The sequence below is a fragment of the Streptopelia decaocto genome (assembly GCF_964273445.1).
Source record: "Streptopelia decaocto genome assembly, chromosome: Z".
Classification (NCBI taxonomy): domain Eukaryota; kingdom Metazoa; phylum Chordata; class Aves; order Columbiformes; family Columbidae; genus Streptopelia; species Streptopelia decaocto.
The window spans coordinates 62,925,569-62,944,044 of record NC_138657.1 but is presented as its reverse complement, the minus strand read 5'-3'; the positions used below and the strand labels follow the sequence as shown (position 1 = coordinate 62,944,044).

Sequence of the window (18,476 nt, the reverse complement as noted above, 5' to 3'; positions counted from 1 at the left end):
ACAAAGAGGCTCCTGTGTGCTTTGGGCAAAGAGTTAGGTCTGCTTTAGGTCAGTGTGGCTTCAAAAGCTTGGTATCAGCAGTTTGCAGTATTGATGAAGGGCACAACTGACTTTTGAAGAGTTTTTGGTGTATTTATTGAAGTCAAATTTGGATGGAAATTATGAATTAAACATTCAATTTTGTGTGGTTTTGTCCTCAAGGGGATGGAGATTAGCACATGGTCAAGAAACTTATAATTCTGCAATTGGTATATAGTTCAGACAATGTACAGTTCTCTTTTGCATCTGGTTACATATCTGCTTGAGTCACGGTCCATGTACTTCCATAGGCATCATTGACCGGTGCAACATTTAGGATGGAAATCCCGGTGCAAGGTAAGGTACTGTTTTGTTGCCAAGCAGATCTTTTTTCATTATGGATCTTTTCCATGCATGCAGCACGTATGGAAGGTGTGAAGTGGAATAAAATAACTCTTATTACTGTTTTTCACAGGAAAAATACACGATCTGAGTTGAAAACCTTCCTACAAAACAATTTGACAACCTGTTGGTGTATCTTCAACAGTGAATGTAATATTTCAGATAAGTGGTGTGGTGGTTTTTTTTTTTTTTTTTTTTTTTTTTTTTTTTAATTTTTTGTTTTGTTTTTTTGGGGGGGGTAAACCTCAATAATTACTTTTCAATAACTTACATTTTCTCTAACAAATATTCAGACAGATTTCTATGTAAGTGGCTACTAAATGCAAATTCTCTGCTGGCAACATTGCTTAAATAATAATTTGGTGCAGGTTAGCCGAGCACGTGAACAGTAAGTTTGTAATGATGCTGTGATGGATGCCCTGGTTCTGACTGACAGCAGCACTTAGGTTCAGTCATCACTGACATGCAGGTGATGCTGATACCAGCCCTGCTGTGGCCATGCAAACCCTGAGAACCCCATGAGGCCGCATGTCCTCAGGCACCAGGGAGTCTGGGCCATGTCTTATCAGGAGATAACAGCACCAGCCCGAGCTGGGACTAGGCAAAACCAAAACTGCCCCGACTGCACACTTGCACAAACACCAAGGCTGGGTTTGATGACGAGACTGTCGCTTCATGCTGTAAATGCCTGTGGCCTCGCTGAGCCCACTGAGCTCTCCAGTACGCCAGCGAGCTCCCCTGGGGCAGGGACCCCTCTCAAGGTGGCTGCTCAAGGCTGAGAGACCCTTCACCCGGCATCCGGTATCTGCAGTGAGGTAAGTGACATTTTACATTTGGTCTAAAGGTGTATCATATGCTAGTGCCATTTATGTGTAAATATATCTCCAGCTATAGCTTAATTATTAGAAGAGTAGTGAGTAACAGTGTTTGCTGCCTAAACTGTTGTTTAAATAATAATTTAAATAATTGCCAAATCACTAATTACCATTCAATTATTGCTTAATTATAATTTAATTTCTATTCAATCATTGATTAATTCTCACTTGATCATTTAATTGTTAATAAAACCCTTTTAGTTACCCCCATAACAATGACTCTTAATAATTTGTCTGAGACACGTCTCGATCCATGCACTTGGTTTTCTTGGGTGTTGAAAAGTAGAAAGTTTGTTACAGAATGGTTGGGGTTCGAAGGGACCTCTGGAGGTCGTCTCATCCAACCCACCTGCTAAAGCAGGGTCACCCAGAGCAGATCACACAGGAACATGTCCAGGTGGGTTTTGAATGTTTCCAGAGAAGGAGGCTCCACAACCTCTCTGGGCAGCCTGTTCCAGTGCTCTGGCACACTCAAAGTAAAGAAGTTTCTCCTCATGTGTAGATGGAATGTCCTGTGCTTCAGTCTGTGCCTGTTGCCACTCATTCTGTTCCTGGGCACCACTGAAAGGAGTCTGGTCCCATCTTCTTGACACCCACCCTTGAGATATTTATAAACATTGATGAGATCCCATCTCAGCCTTCTCTTCTCCAGGTTGAACAGGCCCAACTCTCTCAGTCTCTCCTCATCAGAAAGATGCTCCAGATCTCTCATCATCTTCATAGCCCGTTGCTGGACTCCTTCCAGTATTTCCTTGTCCTTCTTAAACTGGGGAGCCCAGAACTGGACGCAGTACTCCAGATGTGGCCTCACCAGGGCAGAGTAGAAGGGGAGGAGAACCTCCCTCGGCCTGTTGGTCACACTTTTCCTAATACACCCCAGGATACCCTTGGCCTTCTTGGCCACAAGGGCACATTATTGACTCATGGTCAACCTGCTGTTGAACAGAACTCCCAGGTCCTTCTCTGCAGAGACGCCTTCCAGCAGGTTCACCCCTAACCTGTACTGGTGTCTGGGGTTATTCGTCCCCAGGTGCAGGACCTTACACTTGCCCTTGTTGAACTTAATCAGGTTCTTCTCTGCCCAGTCCTCCAGCCTGTCCAGGTCTCGCTGAATGATAGCACAGCCTTCTGGTGTGTCAGGCCTTCCTCCCAGTTTGGTATCATCAGCAAAGTTGCTGAGGGTGCACTTAGTCTCTTCATTCAGGTCATTGATGAACAGGTTGAACAGGACTGGACCCAGTACTGACCCCTGGGAAACCCCACTAACAACAGGCCTCCAACCAGACTCTGCACTGTTGTCTTTACAGGTATTTGTTGTAGAATATCTGGAAGTCTACATGTGTGTGGCCTGTAATAACACTGCATTATTAGATTGGAATCCTTCACTTTGAAAATGTTTCTGAACCCCCTAGATTTGTCGTCTTTTAGAGGTCAACCTCTTCCATGTTTTATGGAGGACTCTTGTGAAAAGACTGAAGTCAGCACAGCGAGAGTATTGGGTTATGATGGCAAATTGTTGTGAATAAAGCTTATTTGAGTACTCTGTGCTGCTGCCTGCCAGTAGTGCCAGGCCCTCTCAGCACTTAAAAGAAATCTGTTGGAGTGCTTTCCCCCGCTTCTTGACACACAAATGTCTCATTTCTTGAGACATGAGTCTTTGACTTTGGTAGGACAGGGATTTGGGTCATTGTTTTCAAAGTAATGAAATTAGAACATCATCTTAACACCCTCATTGTTTTAATGATGGGACCGGGGATATTGGAGAACAGTTGTCTTCTGCCCCCAGGAAAAATGTTGCTGTGTCAATTCAGTTTGAAGACTTAATCAGCCAATGTTTTGCAGATATATTTTTGTCTTGGTATGCTGACTTTGAGTAATATGTTGAAACAAGACAATGTCCATTGTTCGAAATATTTAGAACAACGTGTGTTTACTGTTGCTAAGAATTTTGTTTCAGCTTCTAGGAAAGTTGCCAGAGCAATGAGATGAAAACCAGCATAGATCACATGAACCACATATTGCTTCTATTGCCTCAGGACTTGGTTATTTCAGACAATACTGAACATTTACTGCTGTAAAATATTTGAAAGTTTGAAAAATTTGTGAAGATGGATTATTGCATGTGGACTTCTTGGCTTGTCCTTTGGCGAGGTGGGCCCTACTCCATCTGTTGTTCTGGTACTAAAATATAGTATTTTTTGACATTCAGTGTACATACAGGTTTTCTCAAATGATCAGTGATCTTGCTGTGGTCCTAATTCTCCGTAAACTATTTTTAACCCCAGACAGCTTTTCAGTGCCAGTGGGCATTTCTCCTGGGATGCTGGTAGTAGCAGCAGTGGCACCTATGGGATCTTGCTGTCTGCTTTGTTACCTGTTATCTCTGGCGCTGCTTGGTACCTGGAAAAAGGAGAAAACCCTTCCTCCACCAAAGTCTGCTCTGAAATGAAGCAAGGTACTGTTGCAAAGTATAGCAGCCATCTCTTTGGGTGGTTCTTTGTGGAAAAAAATAATGCAAAAACAGCTGTATGAAGTGTATCTCTAGGCCAATAACTTGTTTCCAGATGAACACATGCCTCTTGTCACTAGAAAATGGCACAACTCAGTTTCCAGCACGAGGAAGGTGGACTTGTTCATCTCTGGATTATCTGTTTTACTGCTGCAGCAGGTAAGACGCAGGGTCAGCCTATACTCTTCTATCAATAAATGCTGTTCTAACAACCAACATTTGGAGAAAACTTCAGAGCAGCTTTACATAACTCTGAAGAGAGGGAACCATCTCACAGTTTAGTCAGCATGTGAATGTATGCAAAGCTTCCCAGTCTCATCTTCGAGGGCCTGATGTTTAAGTTCTACTGGAAAATTTAAATGCATTGTGTAAACAAGGGTTCTCTTCTTGCTTTTTAATGCATCAGGAAAGAAATGCAGCATGGGAGTGGTGTATGGGCAGTGATGCTCATTTGTTGGGAATGTATCTATTTAGATTTTTCCAGTTTTCTGGCAGTTAAGGTGAGCAGAGTTGCAGTCCAGGGCAAAAGTGAGATCCACGTGAAGGTCTTTGCAGAAACTTCTCACAAGGAGATTCATCCTTGTATAGCTTTATTTGATTTGTAGCTTATAGGTCTCAACAAAAAGCTCACTGTCCAGGTAAGACAGGGCAAGAGATGGTTAATCTTTGCCCTGGCCAGATTTCAAGCTCCTCTTTGGTCTCTTGAGGGTTCAGCTGCTTCTTCTGGGTGTGTTCTCTTAGTATATGTGTCACTTAAGACACTTCAGCCCAGGACGTCTCCTCCCTGCTCAGACCAGGAGCAGCAGTGAGTGGCATAGTGCCGAGCCAGCCAACAGCCTTGTCCTGCGGGGGGGCTGTGAGGAGTAAGTGTGGTAGGGTTAGTGTTCAATGTGTGTCTCTCTAGCTCATTGAATCTGACAATTTTCAAACACCTGATATTTTGGGGAAAGTCTGGAGGCTGCTTTAGTTTTCCTCAGCTTCAGCTGGCATCCATTCTGACCCCATCAGCTTCTAATCATCTGGCTTCTAATGTCGTAGAATCACAGAATGCTCTGAGTTGGAAGGGACCCACAAGGATCATTGGGTCCAAATCCTGTCCCTGCACACGACAACCCCACAGTTCACACCATGTGTCTGAGGGTGTTGTCCAGTCTCTTCTTGAACACTGTCAGGCTTGGGGCCGTGACACCTCCCTGGGGAGCCTGTTCCAGTGCTCCACCACCCTCTGGGGGAAGAACCTTTTCCTAATGTCCAGCCTAAACCTCCCCTGGCACATCTTCCTGCCATTCCCTGGGGTTCTGTCATTGGTCACTGAAGAGTTCAGTGCCTGCCCTTATTGCTCCCTTTGCGAGGAAACTGTAGCTGTGATGAGGTCTCCTCTTAGTCTTCTCCAGGCTGAACAAACCCAGTGACTTTAGCCACTCCTCATACGGCTTCCTCTCCAAACCCTTCATCAATTTCCTAGCCCTCTTCTGGACACTCTCCAGCAGCTTTATATCTTTTTACCCTGTGGTGCCCAGACCTGCACACAGTGCTCCAGGTGAGCTGCACCAGTGCAGAGCAGAGCGGGACAATCACCTCCCTGCCCGGCTGGCAATGCTGTGCTTGATGTGCCCAGGACACGGTTGCCCTCTTGGCTGCCAGGACACACTGTTGGCTCATGGTCAACTTGACACTGACCAGAACCCCCAGATCCCTGAGTTCTTTTACCCCGTGGCAACTTCCATCTACAAAAGTCGAATAATAACATTTTCTTCCTTTTTTTTTTTTGACTATATTTTTGCTTATCCTTTTATATTTAATTTATGATTTCTACAGAACTAGGATGCATCTTCTAAGTTCGAACAGTGCACAACTGGAAGGTACATGGCTTTTAGTCTTGCACAGACGTGTATGAGTATAGCCAGCCACTAGATGTCAGCATTATTTTAAATATTGACAGCCGAGGTACCACTTGGCCATCGCTACTTAAAATGCGCTGATGTGAAGTTGATTTCTGACAGAGACTTGGTAACTAGTATAGACAGGTACTAGTGCAGGCTTTTGTATTTGTGAGATGATCAGTGAAACCCATGTTGCTAGCAGCATACCAGAGTGGATTTGCTTAATAATTTGCTGCATTTCAATCCTCATGAAATAGACATGGATACCTGTTACAGGGGTTAAGAACAAAGTGAGCTTTAATAATAACAATTTTGAAGTTCAGTTGTGCTTGCATTTGAGCATGGACCCATCAGAGAGGTGAGGGATGCAGCTCCACTCCAGCAAGAATGCTTTTGCATCACAGAGCCCCTCAGCTGAAGCTGCTTTGTGTGCATCTACGGGGGAAGCTGGCTAAACCAATTTAATGGCTCGCTGATGCAGAAAAAATACAGTCCCATTCCTCTCTCTGTTGCTCTTCAAGTGGCTAATTTGGCCAGAAAATAACTCAGCAGGAACATGGGGAGATGATCCCTCTCCCATCAGATGAGTGCCTATGTCAGCACCAAGGGTGAGACCCTACAGCTCAGAGCAGGAAGAAGGAAGGCAGAGGGACAGCTGTTTTTTTTACAAATGCGAGTCACTAGGTTTTTCCCTACTTTCTGTTTGTACCCTGCCCAAGAGACACAATATCTACCTATCCTATACAAGACAAAATTTCCAACCCCTTTTGCTCCTTTTGCTTTTCCTGGCTGCTCTTTCCCTTTTCTGCTCTATCAAATATGCTGGGTAGAACTCTGCAAGTGTCTTCTAAAGTTCTCCGTGCCAGTTTTCTTGTTCTCAGGAGAAAACTAATCCATTGTTTCCCTAATCCATCTCTTCCCATTCAAATCACTCTTAAATATTTCCTTTTTTTGTGTATTTCCCACAGCAAGTGATTTGTAAAAGTGCTATTAACTCTTTCTGTATTTCTAGCCTTGTATAGTTTCTTTATTGTACTTTTTCGTGCAGTGATTTGGTTTGTGTTGGCAGATCTCTTTATCCATTTTGACATTAGGAGTTTGCAAGGACTTAAGAGTTGGCTGGAAAAAATGGCAGAGGGCCTGAAACTGTAAATCCATTAGGACAAGGGCTCTTTGGCGAAGAACTGAATGTAACGTTGGTGCTTAACAACTAATAAAGAATAACATTATAATAGCTCATCTTAGGGTCTGCTTCATGTCAGTGTTAAAACTACCTCTGCTGATTTGTAAAAGATATATCAACTCAAATTCTGTTATTTTTTTGGTATATTGCTATTGTTCCCGTGCTGCATAGTTACTACACAGTTCATCATTTCAAGTGGTTTATAATATTTTTGATTTTATGTGGGCTTTCGAATGCTTCTGCCTGGCAGATCTTTTGCTGAGCTCCTATTTTATCTATTACCATTATTGTCACAGAGCAAGTCCCACTTGAGTTTCTGGAGGAAGGAAAGAAGTTAGCCCCTGTGGCTCGTGGATCCCTTTGTCTCAAATGTATCCAATATGAAGAGGTTTTGAATTGTGATTTAATCCTATACTCCCTGAAGCCCTTGTATGTTTTGCAAAATTGTTATGTTTGGTAGAATACACTAAATATCAGATATATACTTTATTCTGAGTTGGGAATTTCATATCCTTTTGGAACAAAATACTTTATTTTCCACATGTTTTTACTACATTATGTTGGCGCCATTCATGTCACTCCACTTAAAATTGTGTCAGCGTTCTCATTATAAGTTGTTTTTCAGAGGTTAAAACTTGGACATAAAATTTTTCTTCCACTTAAACTTGGCCTCAGCCCAGAATTAATTAAAAAAGAAACCCATATTTTTCCATGTAATTTATGTTGTTGTTTTGGGAGGGGAAGTGAGAAGAACACAGATTGCACTGAAAAATTATAAAGTGTGCATTATAATTTGTTTTACTTTGACCAATTAAGTGATGGAAAAATTCAGAATTTGTCAATCTTGTTAAGCTGTAGTAAATTGCAGTATTTTTTTTTTTTTTGGTTTTATACGTCTGTTAGGTGGAAAGATGGAAATAGATCTAAATATGCAGAGCAAGATGCATCAAATTCTTACCCCTGTGGGTCTGCAGGTAATATCCCTTCAGCATTTTTCAAAATCTGGGAGGACTGGGCATATGGACAATCCTCACACCTACTCTGAATGTGAAATCCCATCAATTTGAAAGTCTCTCAGCCTACTGAGATTATTACATCTCTTATGTGCCTCAGAAGTGATAATCCACATCCCTTTCCCAGGAGTGCAGGAAGACATTATGTAGAACCAAGAAAGCAACTTCAGTTTTTGTGGTAGGTACATGTGGGGGGAGCAGATGCACAGAAGGGAGTTGGGGTACCCAGGTGGGGCATCTCTCTGGGTAAATTGTAGGCAGGAGACAATGTTTGTAGGACTTCAAAGTATACCTGTTTTGTTAGTGATAACTGATTTACAGTGATTCCTGGGTTTTGTAGGATCAAAGACAGGAAAAAAGAGCAAAGGGGTTGTTTTGTTGTTTGAATTTGTTGAAAGAGTCCTGCAACAGCTCAATCAATGCACTCCTTGCTATGTATACTTAAAGCTTCAGGAAGAAGACTGGTTATAAAATACAACAGGGGAGCGAGATGAATGTTTTCTCTAAGAGAAGTGGGAAGGCATGTTTCTTTAGCAAATCTACTGCTAAAGTTATTTTTTTACTATGAAAAGGAAATCTAGGAGCAAACTTGAGATGCCTCTTAAGGTGATTGGGATTGTGTTAAAGATGCATTTCAGTAAGCAAGTATAGTTAGTTTCAGCAGCAGTAATTGTTGAGGATAACTGGGCAAATACCTTTACTGACCAACAGAGACTTTAAGCTGAAATAAGATGGCTATCTTTTTACAATGAAGGACTGTAGAATGTTTTATGCCTTCCAGCTTGCATAGAATTTAGGGAGATAAGGGAGACCTTGCATCCAGTGTTAGGTGTCAGGCAATATTGGGTCTTTCTTTCCAGTTTTCCAAACATATAAAGTACGTTAAAAAAATCTTCTGAAATTACCAATCTGAAAAGTGAACCATTAAAAATGTTGCCAAGCCTCACCCTGAAGGAAAATCAGACACTGTCTGTGAAACAAAAAGCCACAGGTTCAAGAATGCAAGTAATAGTAGATGGAGCTGGAAAAAACAGCGTGGAATCGTGTCTGCCTTCCCCTGCCATGGAGTTCTGGATTTGATGTGGACATTTGCATAATTTGTTATGCCAGGGTAGTTTGTTTGGATGGAAGCAATTTCTGGGATTATCTGGTAAATACCTCATGTGTGCCTCGGTCCAGGAAATACACCCGTAAGTAACTTTGTGCAGCAGGACCAGTCATACGAGTTTTCAGGGTTTCAATGAGAAGAGGTGAGGAAGTTTTGCAAGGTTGGCCTTGAAATAAAATGTTCAAAGTGAAGGCTATTACACCAGGCTTAAAAGTACAGTTTTACTGGTTACACTATGAATAATTTTTCTTTAGGAATAGGTTTTACAGAACTTAGTACAAACAATGATTTAAAGTTTAAAAGCAAATCCATAAGAAGTTTATTCTCGAATAGGATTTGACCATAAATGTGTGTCCCCAAAGAGTCAAATCCTTTTCTAGGGAACCAGATATCATGGCTCTGTTCTAGTTCATGAAAATGTCAGCTATGATTCAGGCCTGGCTTTGTTTATGAGTGAAGGTTATGATGAGCTGAGACTGCTCCTAACCGGATATGCTGGGCAGAAGACTGAGCTTTTAATGGGGGTAAAGAGGTGGATGGTGGCGAAGAAAGGGGAAAAAAAAACAGGTGAGTGAAGGCATAATGACTTCTGAATAAAAAGATGAGGGAGCGTGAAAGTCTGGACTTGAGTGCGGAGAAATTTGGGATATAAGCCTTGACTGAGTTGAAGAGGAGGGACATCTTAAGGGGAAATACAGTTAAGGCCCAGCTGCAGGGAGGAGAGGAGACAGAGGTGAAAATGCACTCAAGTGCAGTCTCTCAGGCTTTGATTTTGCAAACTGATCTGTTCAGGCAAACTCTTACACCCACACAAAGTCCTGTTGAAGGTAATGGGTTTTTGTGGAGGCTCACATGCCTCAGCTTGCAGGAATTGGGGCCCCGAGTCCTCAGGAAGACCTTACACTGAGAACAAGTAACACAAAATATTGTTGGAAACAGCACAGCTCATCAGTTCCTGAAGCAGAGATTAAGAGCTGAGAGAGCTGGTCCTATGAAGCATCCAGGAAGACAGAGATGTGTTTATGTTGTTGTGCTGTCAGTGCTTCTGTTATACCCCCCAGTGGAATTTACATTTGGCATTGTTCCCCACATCCCCAAATATCTTCTAGGCTAAAATTTGGCAGACGAGCATTCAGCCTGGGAGGCCAATGTCTTCTGAAATGTGAGTGCAATTGATTTAGACACTCAGCTTTGTAGGGAATCTGGAAGGGAAAAAATATCAGCTGGTTTCTCATTTGCTTTACAAAATAATACTGTGCTAGAAAAGCTGGGTGATATGGAGAATGTTATTAAGGTTTGTCATTAAGCTAAACTAGATTATTTCTTGCCACAGACCATGTCAGATCATTTGTGACTTATTTTAGAAGTTCTGTGGACTTCATTACTTTGCAATCCTTATACTGTATATTTGAATCTCACTGACAGTTTCTAATTAGTAATTTCAATTAGAAGATCTTTATACATTACATTTTACTGTGATTGCATTACCTAGTAGAGCCTGGCTGTTCTGAATGCCTCGTTAGACCAAATTGCACAGGCCTCATGTGACAAGGTGATGACTGAGAGATCTGATTACAATTTGATTTCTCCCAGAGCAAGGTTAGTATTTGAGTATCATCATCTTTGACAGAATGACTCAGCTCCAGGTATAAAATACTACCCTGAAGGATCTGCAGGGGACAGCTCTTCCCATTGACTGTTTCATGATCACAGCTTTCATAGACTTTCTGTGAAAGATGCTCTAACACCCTGTATTCACTAAAATCCATCTTATCTGTGCCTAAGAGAATGAAAATTCTTTCAATATTGGTACACTTAGCACGAGTCCATAATTAGGAGTGATGAATTTTTTTGTATGCTATCAGAAAACATAATTCAAAGATTCAATTAAAAAAATATTTACCTTTCGAACCTTATGCCTATCTACTTTGTCTGGGTTTCATCATGAATACATGTTTACTGTAATGGATAGAAATTTCTACCTATTTATTTTTTTCCACAAACCAAGGAGTTAACTAGTTTAATTCAAAGTCAGATGCTCTTGGACATCTAGATAGATCCATGATGTTGCTGTACCTGTGTGAGGCCCCAGCAAAGAGTGGGACTCCCCAGTGTGTGGGGAGATGTCGATGAGGTTTAAAATGAAATTTAGGAAGTTTAGAAGGTGGTGGATAAATGGAATGGAGGATCGCTGTTCTCACAAGTCGCACAACACAAGAACTAGGTGCCACTATGTGAAACTAGTTGGAGAGAGCTTTAAGACAGGAAAAGGAAAGCACTTTGTGAGGCTACTGCCACAAAGAGTGGTGGAGGCAGGTTCAAAAGGATGTGACAAAGGCATGTGCATGAAGGGAATCTGAAAAAAAAAAAAACAAACAAGGAGAAATGTACTGATGAACATCCTTGGTTCTGGATGCTGCAGAAGCTTGGGGGAGTAGAGAGCAGAAAGTAGTGCACTTATGAAGCCATGCCCTAAATCATGTCTCCTTTACCACTGCTGAATATATAATACTGGACTAAATGGATCATTGGTCTGACTCAAGAGAAGAGTTTTATAACAAAATCAGGGCTGTTACAGATCTTGTACCTTATCTTCACTAATTACAAATCAGAGAGACAAGGTCCCTGTATGTAAGAATCATTTGGGTTGGAAAAGACCTTTTAAGATGGCAGTCTTACGTATATGGTTGGACTCAAAGTTCATCACTAAACCCAGCCCCTAAGCACCTAATCTATGTGTCATTTAGGTAATTCCAGGGATGGTGACTCCACCACTTCCCTGGGCAGCCTGTCCCAATGCCTGACAACCCTTTCTGGGAATAACTTTTTCCTAATATCCAAACTAAACCTCCCCTGGTGCAACTTGAGGCCATTTCCTCTCATCCTATCACTTGCTACTTGGGAGAAGAGACCAACACCCTCCATGCTACAACCTCCTTTCAGGTAGTTGTAGACAGTGATCAGGTCTCCCCTCAGCCTCCTTTTCTCCAGGCTGAACAGCCCCAGTTCCCTCAGCTGCTCCTCATCAGACTTGTGCTCCAGACCCCTCACCAGCTTCAGTGCTGCCCTTCTGATAACTGGCAGTCAGGGCTATGCAGTGACAGAACTGAAGTGCAAAGTTTCCTTTCGAGTGGCTGTGAAAGCAAATGACCTTGTGAGACAGTAGAGAGCATGAGACATGTCAGTTGTTGCGTTAGTTTTTGGTTTTGTAAGACGTAGATATGCAGCTGGCAAAGTTGACGCAAAACTTTCCAAATGCGATCCTGTTGTGGTCAGTGTGATGGCAACACAGATTAATTTGGCCCTAGGTATCTTTTCTTAGCTTATTTAAATATAATTCTAAAATATTTTCTTTCAGCTTTTAATAATATTTTCTTTATTTTTTGGAAGAGCTGCAACTTAAGCAACATAGGACTGATTGCATATAAACCCGCTGTATCTAGAGAGCAATGTCTTAGTTCATTCTTAAACAAATATTATCAAACAAGCATCAAAATCTATCCTAAATACATAAATGGATTAATCCTTAGATGCGTATTTGCCTTTCCGTGGCTTTATTTAAAGCCAGCTTCAGGTTAAATCTCCTTTCATTTATCTGAGTGTCTTCGACTCTTTTCAGTCTGCTTCCTGTGCAGTCCTGATCCACAGATCCTGTGGAATTTGATTGCTACTTATTTGTGTGATTTTTCTTAGATGTTTTCTCAGTAAGTTCATTAGCTGTCTAATAATCTGACCCATGTGGATCTTTTGTGTACATATTTAATATTGAGTATAGAGCACTTACTTCCTCTCTTCAGCAACGTAAGGTACCTAATTGAATAACCCACAGTAAAAGCAAGGGTTTAAGTATAAATTCCGTCTCTAACCCATTATGATTTTTGTGGTGCAGCTTGTAATCCTACACACTCTACTTACATTGCTGTTAGTGCAATTTACTGGTGCAGCCAGGAAAACAAAGAAACAAATACTTTCTGGTGAAGGAAAGGAAAGGAAAGATGCCTTTTGGCTGTAGTGGGTATGAAATTGCCATGGCCTCTTGTGCCAACATCATCTACTCTGTATTTTCATGTGTATCATGGAAGTCCCTATATTTCTTGTTGCATTGAAGCTGGTGGACACAGAAATATTTTCCAGTCATGACCGAGAGACAGAGCAAAGCTGCTGTAGGGCAGTGTCCAAACCCCTCTGTTTTTCGGAGAAGGAGAGGTCATGCAGACATCCTGGGGGCCAGACCTCAGGCTGTAACTAGTGTGTACCTGCTGCTCACCTGAAATATGCCCAATGCTTCAGGGTCACTTGTGTGAAATTGTGGGGGGGTCACAACTCTCTTTTGCATGCTTTGCAAGTGTGACTTCCATTGGTTTTGAAATCTGGAGGATAAGGATGCTCTCTGACTTGCTGGTTTACAGTCTGTGTTAATTGGCAGCAAACTTTTCTGTAAAGCAATTAATGGAAGGGGTTGTAAGAAGAGAAAGAAGACAAAGGGCAGCTTCCCCTTGTGCAGCAAAAGCTAAGAGTGCTCAGGATAGAAGGTCCATCAACAGGACATAGAGTCAGTTGGTGGTGCTTTGTATCCAAGCATGACAGCAAAGTCGACTCTGCAGGACACAGGCCAATGCATGAAGGTTAGTGGGTGGGAGGCAGCTTTCCTTGGAGTAAGGTGTCCTGTACTGTCTCCATCAGAGGAGTGTTTGAAGCAGCTGGTGTTGGAGACAAGATGTTGAATTAGAAGTCCACAGGCTGATCCAGGCTGAGAATTTCCTGGCACCAGAAACTAATACATTAAAGATGTTACAAGGCCTTCCTATCACTTTTGTTAAAAATGTTTGTTTTTTTTTTTTTTTTCTTTTCCAGGAAATGCAGACCTTGTGTGAGAATGGCACAGTCAATTCTCCTCTTCCAGATCTATATCTTACCAAACATACAGTATGGGACCTTTCTTCACAATATCACATAACAAAAGCATGACAGAGTACAGACAAGGCTACCCATAATGGAAATAAACTTATAAAAAGTCTTTCCTCCAAGCTGTAGTTGAGACCTCTTTTTGATATCTTCAGACCTTCTAACAACTGTTCTGCTCCATCTGTTTCCCACAGAAGGTACAATTGACCATCTATCAGTTTTAAGTTTGCTGGGTAAGAGAATGGCATTTTAGCTATCAAGTTACTTTTAGCAAATGGTGGACTCGAAGTTAAGGGGAAAAGGGAAAGAATTTAGTCTAAACAGTAGCATTATTTCTTAATAATTCCCATTATTTTGTTTTCTTCCCTGAAATCAATAAAACTGAAGGTAAAACCTCTTCTTTGAGTACCATTTTATTTATATTCCTACATTTCTTAATCAGTTAATGCTGACTATCAGTCTTCAAATGCAAGAGTCAAACACTGAAGAGTATTAAATGGCAAAAATCCTGTTGCCTTTGATCTTGCTGACTTGGTCAAGCCATAATCTTTAATGGCAAGATACACAGGTGTGTAGTGGCATCTTTCCTTCTTGACATGACTGAAAATTAAAGCACTTAGCCATGCTCAGTGTGTGTCAGTGTATACTTTTGAGGGAGCACAGAGAGAATATAATTCTCTGTCTATGTGTAAATTTAGTAGGTATAAAGTACATTACTCAAACCGAGGAATGTTTAGCATATTCTCGCTCCTTTCTTTGACTAGTGAAATATACCTGCTGCGAACTGCTTTCCCTGTCTCTTCCTCACCTCTGTTCTAAGGAACTTTTCTGGCTACTTTTCTTCACTTCTATTAATATTTCTTGTGCATTCAGCAAATTGCATTTCTGTGCATGCTGTGCATAGCTGTCTTCTTCCTCCTGGGAGATGATTTCCCCTTATCATTGTGTTGCTGCCCTCACATATTTTCGCTGTCTCTTGCGATATCTTCAGTTTGTATCTTGATCTCTCTTTCCTTTTCTTATCTTGCTGCATCTGATGTGACACATGCACTCACCTTTTTCACCTCTTCTGTGTTCTCTGACCATGTCTCTGCCGGTTTGGGAGTGGTGGTCCCAAAGGCATTGTGCCTGCATTTGCAGGATCAATAGTGGGCTCCCAGGCTGCACAGGTGACCCAGAAATCCTGCACACAGACAAGAAAAGGATGATGGGTTAAGATCAGCTGAAGCGGATCTAAATCAATAAATCTGGAAAACTTACTTACTGACTTACTTACTTTATTTATTTATTTATAACTTTGGGGGGTGGAATGGGTAGTATTCAAATTATTTCAGTGTGTATCTACCTGTCTATATAGCTGTGGAGACTGAACCCATTGGAGGAAAGAGCAAAAATGTGGACCTGGACATGGGGTGGAGAATGAAATCACCCTTTTTGTTAATGGTGTAGGCATCATTCAACTTCAGCTGGTCATTAAACGACATCCTGAAATTCAGCTAGCTTAAGAAGTATAAAAGAGAGGTAAAATCTGACTTAGTCATAGTGTATTTTGAATAACTAAAGGAATAAAAGCCTTTAGAAGGAACACGGGAAATTGGAAAAGCTAAGTCTTTTGATTCTATATATCTGACTGAAGTTCTGCTGTCCCTGCAAAATTGTGCATCTGGACATCTCACCATCTTTTATCATGATTTATGCTTGTGAAATACAAAAATGTGGAAAAATAATAGTGTGCTTTCTTTTACCACCTCTTCCACACAGTTGGTAGCTGACCTCCGGCACACCTTAGATGTGTGGGAACCCGCTCGTGGACTCAAGCGGGGATGAGAAAGAAAGCAACTGTTCTTTCCGTCAGATTGCTCTGGTGTAATACTAGCCACATAACACCATCTATCCTGTTTTAAAAGGATCATCTTAGATCAATGAGATATTTCACTGAGGCTAAAATACTACCCTTCAATTCCCTTGTCACAGAACCTTAAGGAACACTTTTTTCTGAAATCCCTTTGGCACTCGCTGGGAAATCAACCTCTGATTCACTATCTGGTTTGAAAATAACCCTCATTTTCTGTTACATTTGATAAAGAAACTGACTCACATATCATTAGTCTTGCTTTTTTGCCTTTCAGATGGGTGCTATTTAAATCTGGTTTCATTGCAAACAGGAATCAGGGATACTCTTTGGCAGCTTTTTATTAATGTCTATAGTTTGTATCCCAGTGAAAGGATTTATCCTTCTACTTATTGCTCTGCAAAGAAAGGCAATTATTTTTCTTCATTTTTTTCCAAAGTAAAAATTGATAGAATCAGAACTGCTTTTCCCTTTGCTAAAAATGAATTTCCAATTGCTTGATTTCCTGTTAATGCTCATAATGTTACTCCTTCAAATAAATTGGCAAACTCATTGTACAGGACTGCTGCATTGAATTCTGAGTTAAATCCCACTAGTCATACTTTATTCCTCACAATGTAAATGCCTCACATACTCTATCGCTGCAACAGCTCCTCAGTGATCAGAGCTGTTTATTCATCTTCTGGCAACAAGTGTTATGTTTTTTACTTTGAAAATAGGTCCTATTTCACCCCATTGTTTTGCATAAACAAAGAAACCAAAAATCTGCTGCAGCCCCAGGGGGAAAGGCCAAAGTCAGTGTCTGATCAGCTATTCTGGTCAAATGGTCTTAAAACAAGAACTTGTTTTCTCAGTTGCAGCAGTTTTTTAACGTACTCTCTACGGGCTACATGAATCTTCAGGAGTCAGTGACTGATGGTGTCTCGTGTGGGTTACTGTTTTATTTTCTCTGGACTTCAGTGCTGCTTTGGGCACAGTAAACCAGGCTCTTTGGAAAAGTGTTTGCAAGGGTACAAGGTTGTCTGAAACACTGTTCAAGTGACTTTCAGCTTTCTTTAGCCAAGGTTACATCGAACTTTAACTGTGTCCAGAATACTACAGGTTTTTTCGCAAGTGGATTACTATTTTGGGTTCTGAGACATAACCAGAAGTTAAATTTATGCAAACACCTTTCTTTGGTTTGTACTTATATAATAAAATGTTATGATTTCTGAAATAATGGCTGTATTGTACCTATCTGTGATGTAGAGATAATCAGCTGTGTGGCACATATATCATTGCTCAGAGAACACTAGTGCTGGAAAATATGACGGGGTAACTCCTCACTGCTGGGGGGCAGTCCTGAAAGTGTTTTTTCTTTGTAATACCTTTTGTACTCTACCAAACTGCCCTCAGAATACAGTTTTATTCTACCTATTTAATACCTATTTCTGAGACACTGTAGCTCTTTGATCTCTTGACACTGTGCTTCCTCTAACTTTCAGGCCCAAAATATGAACTACCTACATATGTGGACCTACAGCAAAATGTACATTGTTCCCATATACATGTTAACACTGTTAACAGAGGAGAAACATCGTTAGACCACAGTTACTGTAATTGAAATACTAAGTAATCTGGGCTGTTGGAAGAATATTGTTACTAAACTTACTTCAGACCCATTTCAGTGCTGCCAAAGGCATTCGTTTGGCTCTCCTTAGCCTGCAGCATTGCCATGAAGACATGACTATAGCCAGTGCATCGCAATTGCATCGCATTCTCATACAAAAGCCAAAAAGCTTTAATTTACAAGCTCCTTCCTTTTACTCCTGAGCCCAGGCTTCAAGATCTTTCCTGGTTCTCCTTCTTGGGAAACCAGGCTCTCAGGTTGTATTTGGCCCAGGGAACACAGATGCACTTTGGAACTCTGATGTGCAGAAGTGTGCCTTGGTCAAGCCTCAGCTCTCCACTGATGAAAGAGCTAACGTTTGTGGCCAAAGAACAAATGCTCCAGCCAGATCTTCAGTCTCATTGACCAAGAAACCAAAAAACTACAATGTTCTTCAATGCACACTGCACTACTCACTCTTGCATAGGTACTGCACTTGCCTGAAGAGGGACAGATCAGTTGGATTAGATTAGCAATGCGTGCACAGCAGTCCTGGCTAATGGTAGCCCACTAGTCTGCCAGGCTGCAGAGACACAGTGGAAGGATTGCCAACAACTGTTGTAAGTTTGCACACACCCTTGCAGGTGCACTGGCACATGGCAGATACTTCATTATACTATTATGGCATCCTTATAACTTTTAAATACAATTTTAAGTTGTAGTGTCTATCACACATCTGTTCCACTGTAGCTGTTTCTGTGCTGGTAGAACTCTGCAAGCCATGTCTGACAGTGTCCTGTGGGTTCATGAAGACCAATTGATTAGTTTGTGATGGAAGTGGGGGTCATTTCTGCCTCAGTATCTCAGCTTGGTCATGTCTATGCCTGAAATTCAGCAGGAACACAACCCAGGTGAGTGTAAGAGGGGAAAAATCAGGACTGAGCTCCACCTGAACTTGATGAAGCAGAGATATTGTTCCCTGAGCAGAGAGGGATGCCCTGTGGTGGTGGCTGTGATCCCAAAGCATGCAGAGATGCAGTGACTGGTGGTCTTGAAATCCCCCAACACCTCTAAACCATACAAGTATATTTCACAGTTGAGATTGTGTGTGCAGTGTTCAGCTTGCTTTGCTTTCCCTTT

At 41.5% G+C, this 18,476-nt stretch overlaps 1 protein-coding gene across 5 annotated transcripts; it reads left to right on the top strand.

Moving 5' to 3' along the window:
• The first annotated feature begins 934 nt into the window (after positions 1–934).
• Positions 935–16,904, top strand: LOC309451379 (uncharacterized protein). Of its 5 annotated transcripts, none has more exons than XR_014186236.1 (5): positions 935–1,235; positions 3,581–3,750; positions 7,774–7,844; positions 13,846–14,093; positions 15,658–16,904. XR_014186236.1 is itself a non-coding variant. In XM_082075016.1 (4 exons), exons 1-4 carry the CDS (start codon positions 1,105–1,107, stop codon positions 13,957–13,959), a joined length of 486 nt encoding a protein of 161 aa, XP_081931142.1. In that variant the 5' UTR covers positions 935–1,104; the 3' UTR covers positions 13,960–15,441. The 5 variants fall into 5 exon arrangements, 1 of the variants encoding a protein (XP_081931142.1); XR_014186237.1 differs by having other exon boundaries at positions 13,846–14,129; XR_014186238.1 differs by lacking the exon at positions 7,774–7,844 and adding an exon at positions 3,253–3,446 and having other exon boundaries at positions 13,846–14,129.
• Positions 16,905–18,476: the final 1,572 nt, after the last annotated feature.

Coding starts and splice junctions, on each gene's coding strand:
- LOC309451379 (XM_082075016.1), top strand. CDS start 1,105: ATGCCTGTGGCCTCGCTGAGCCCACTGAGCTCTCCAGTACGCCAGCGA. Junction 1,236..3,580: donor CATCCGGTATCTGCAGTGAG/GTAAGTGACATT, acceptor TTTTAACCCCAG/ACAGCTTTTCAGTGCCAGTG. Junction 3,751..7,773: donor CTGCTCTGAAATGAAGCAAG/GTACTGTTGCAA, acceptor TACGTCTGTTAG/GTGGAAAGATGGAAATAGAT.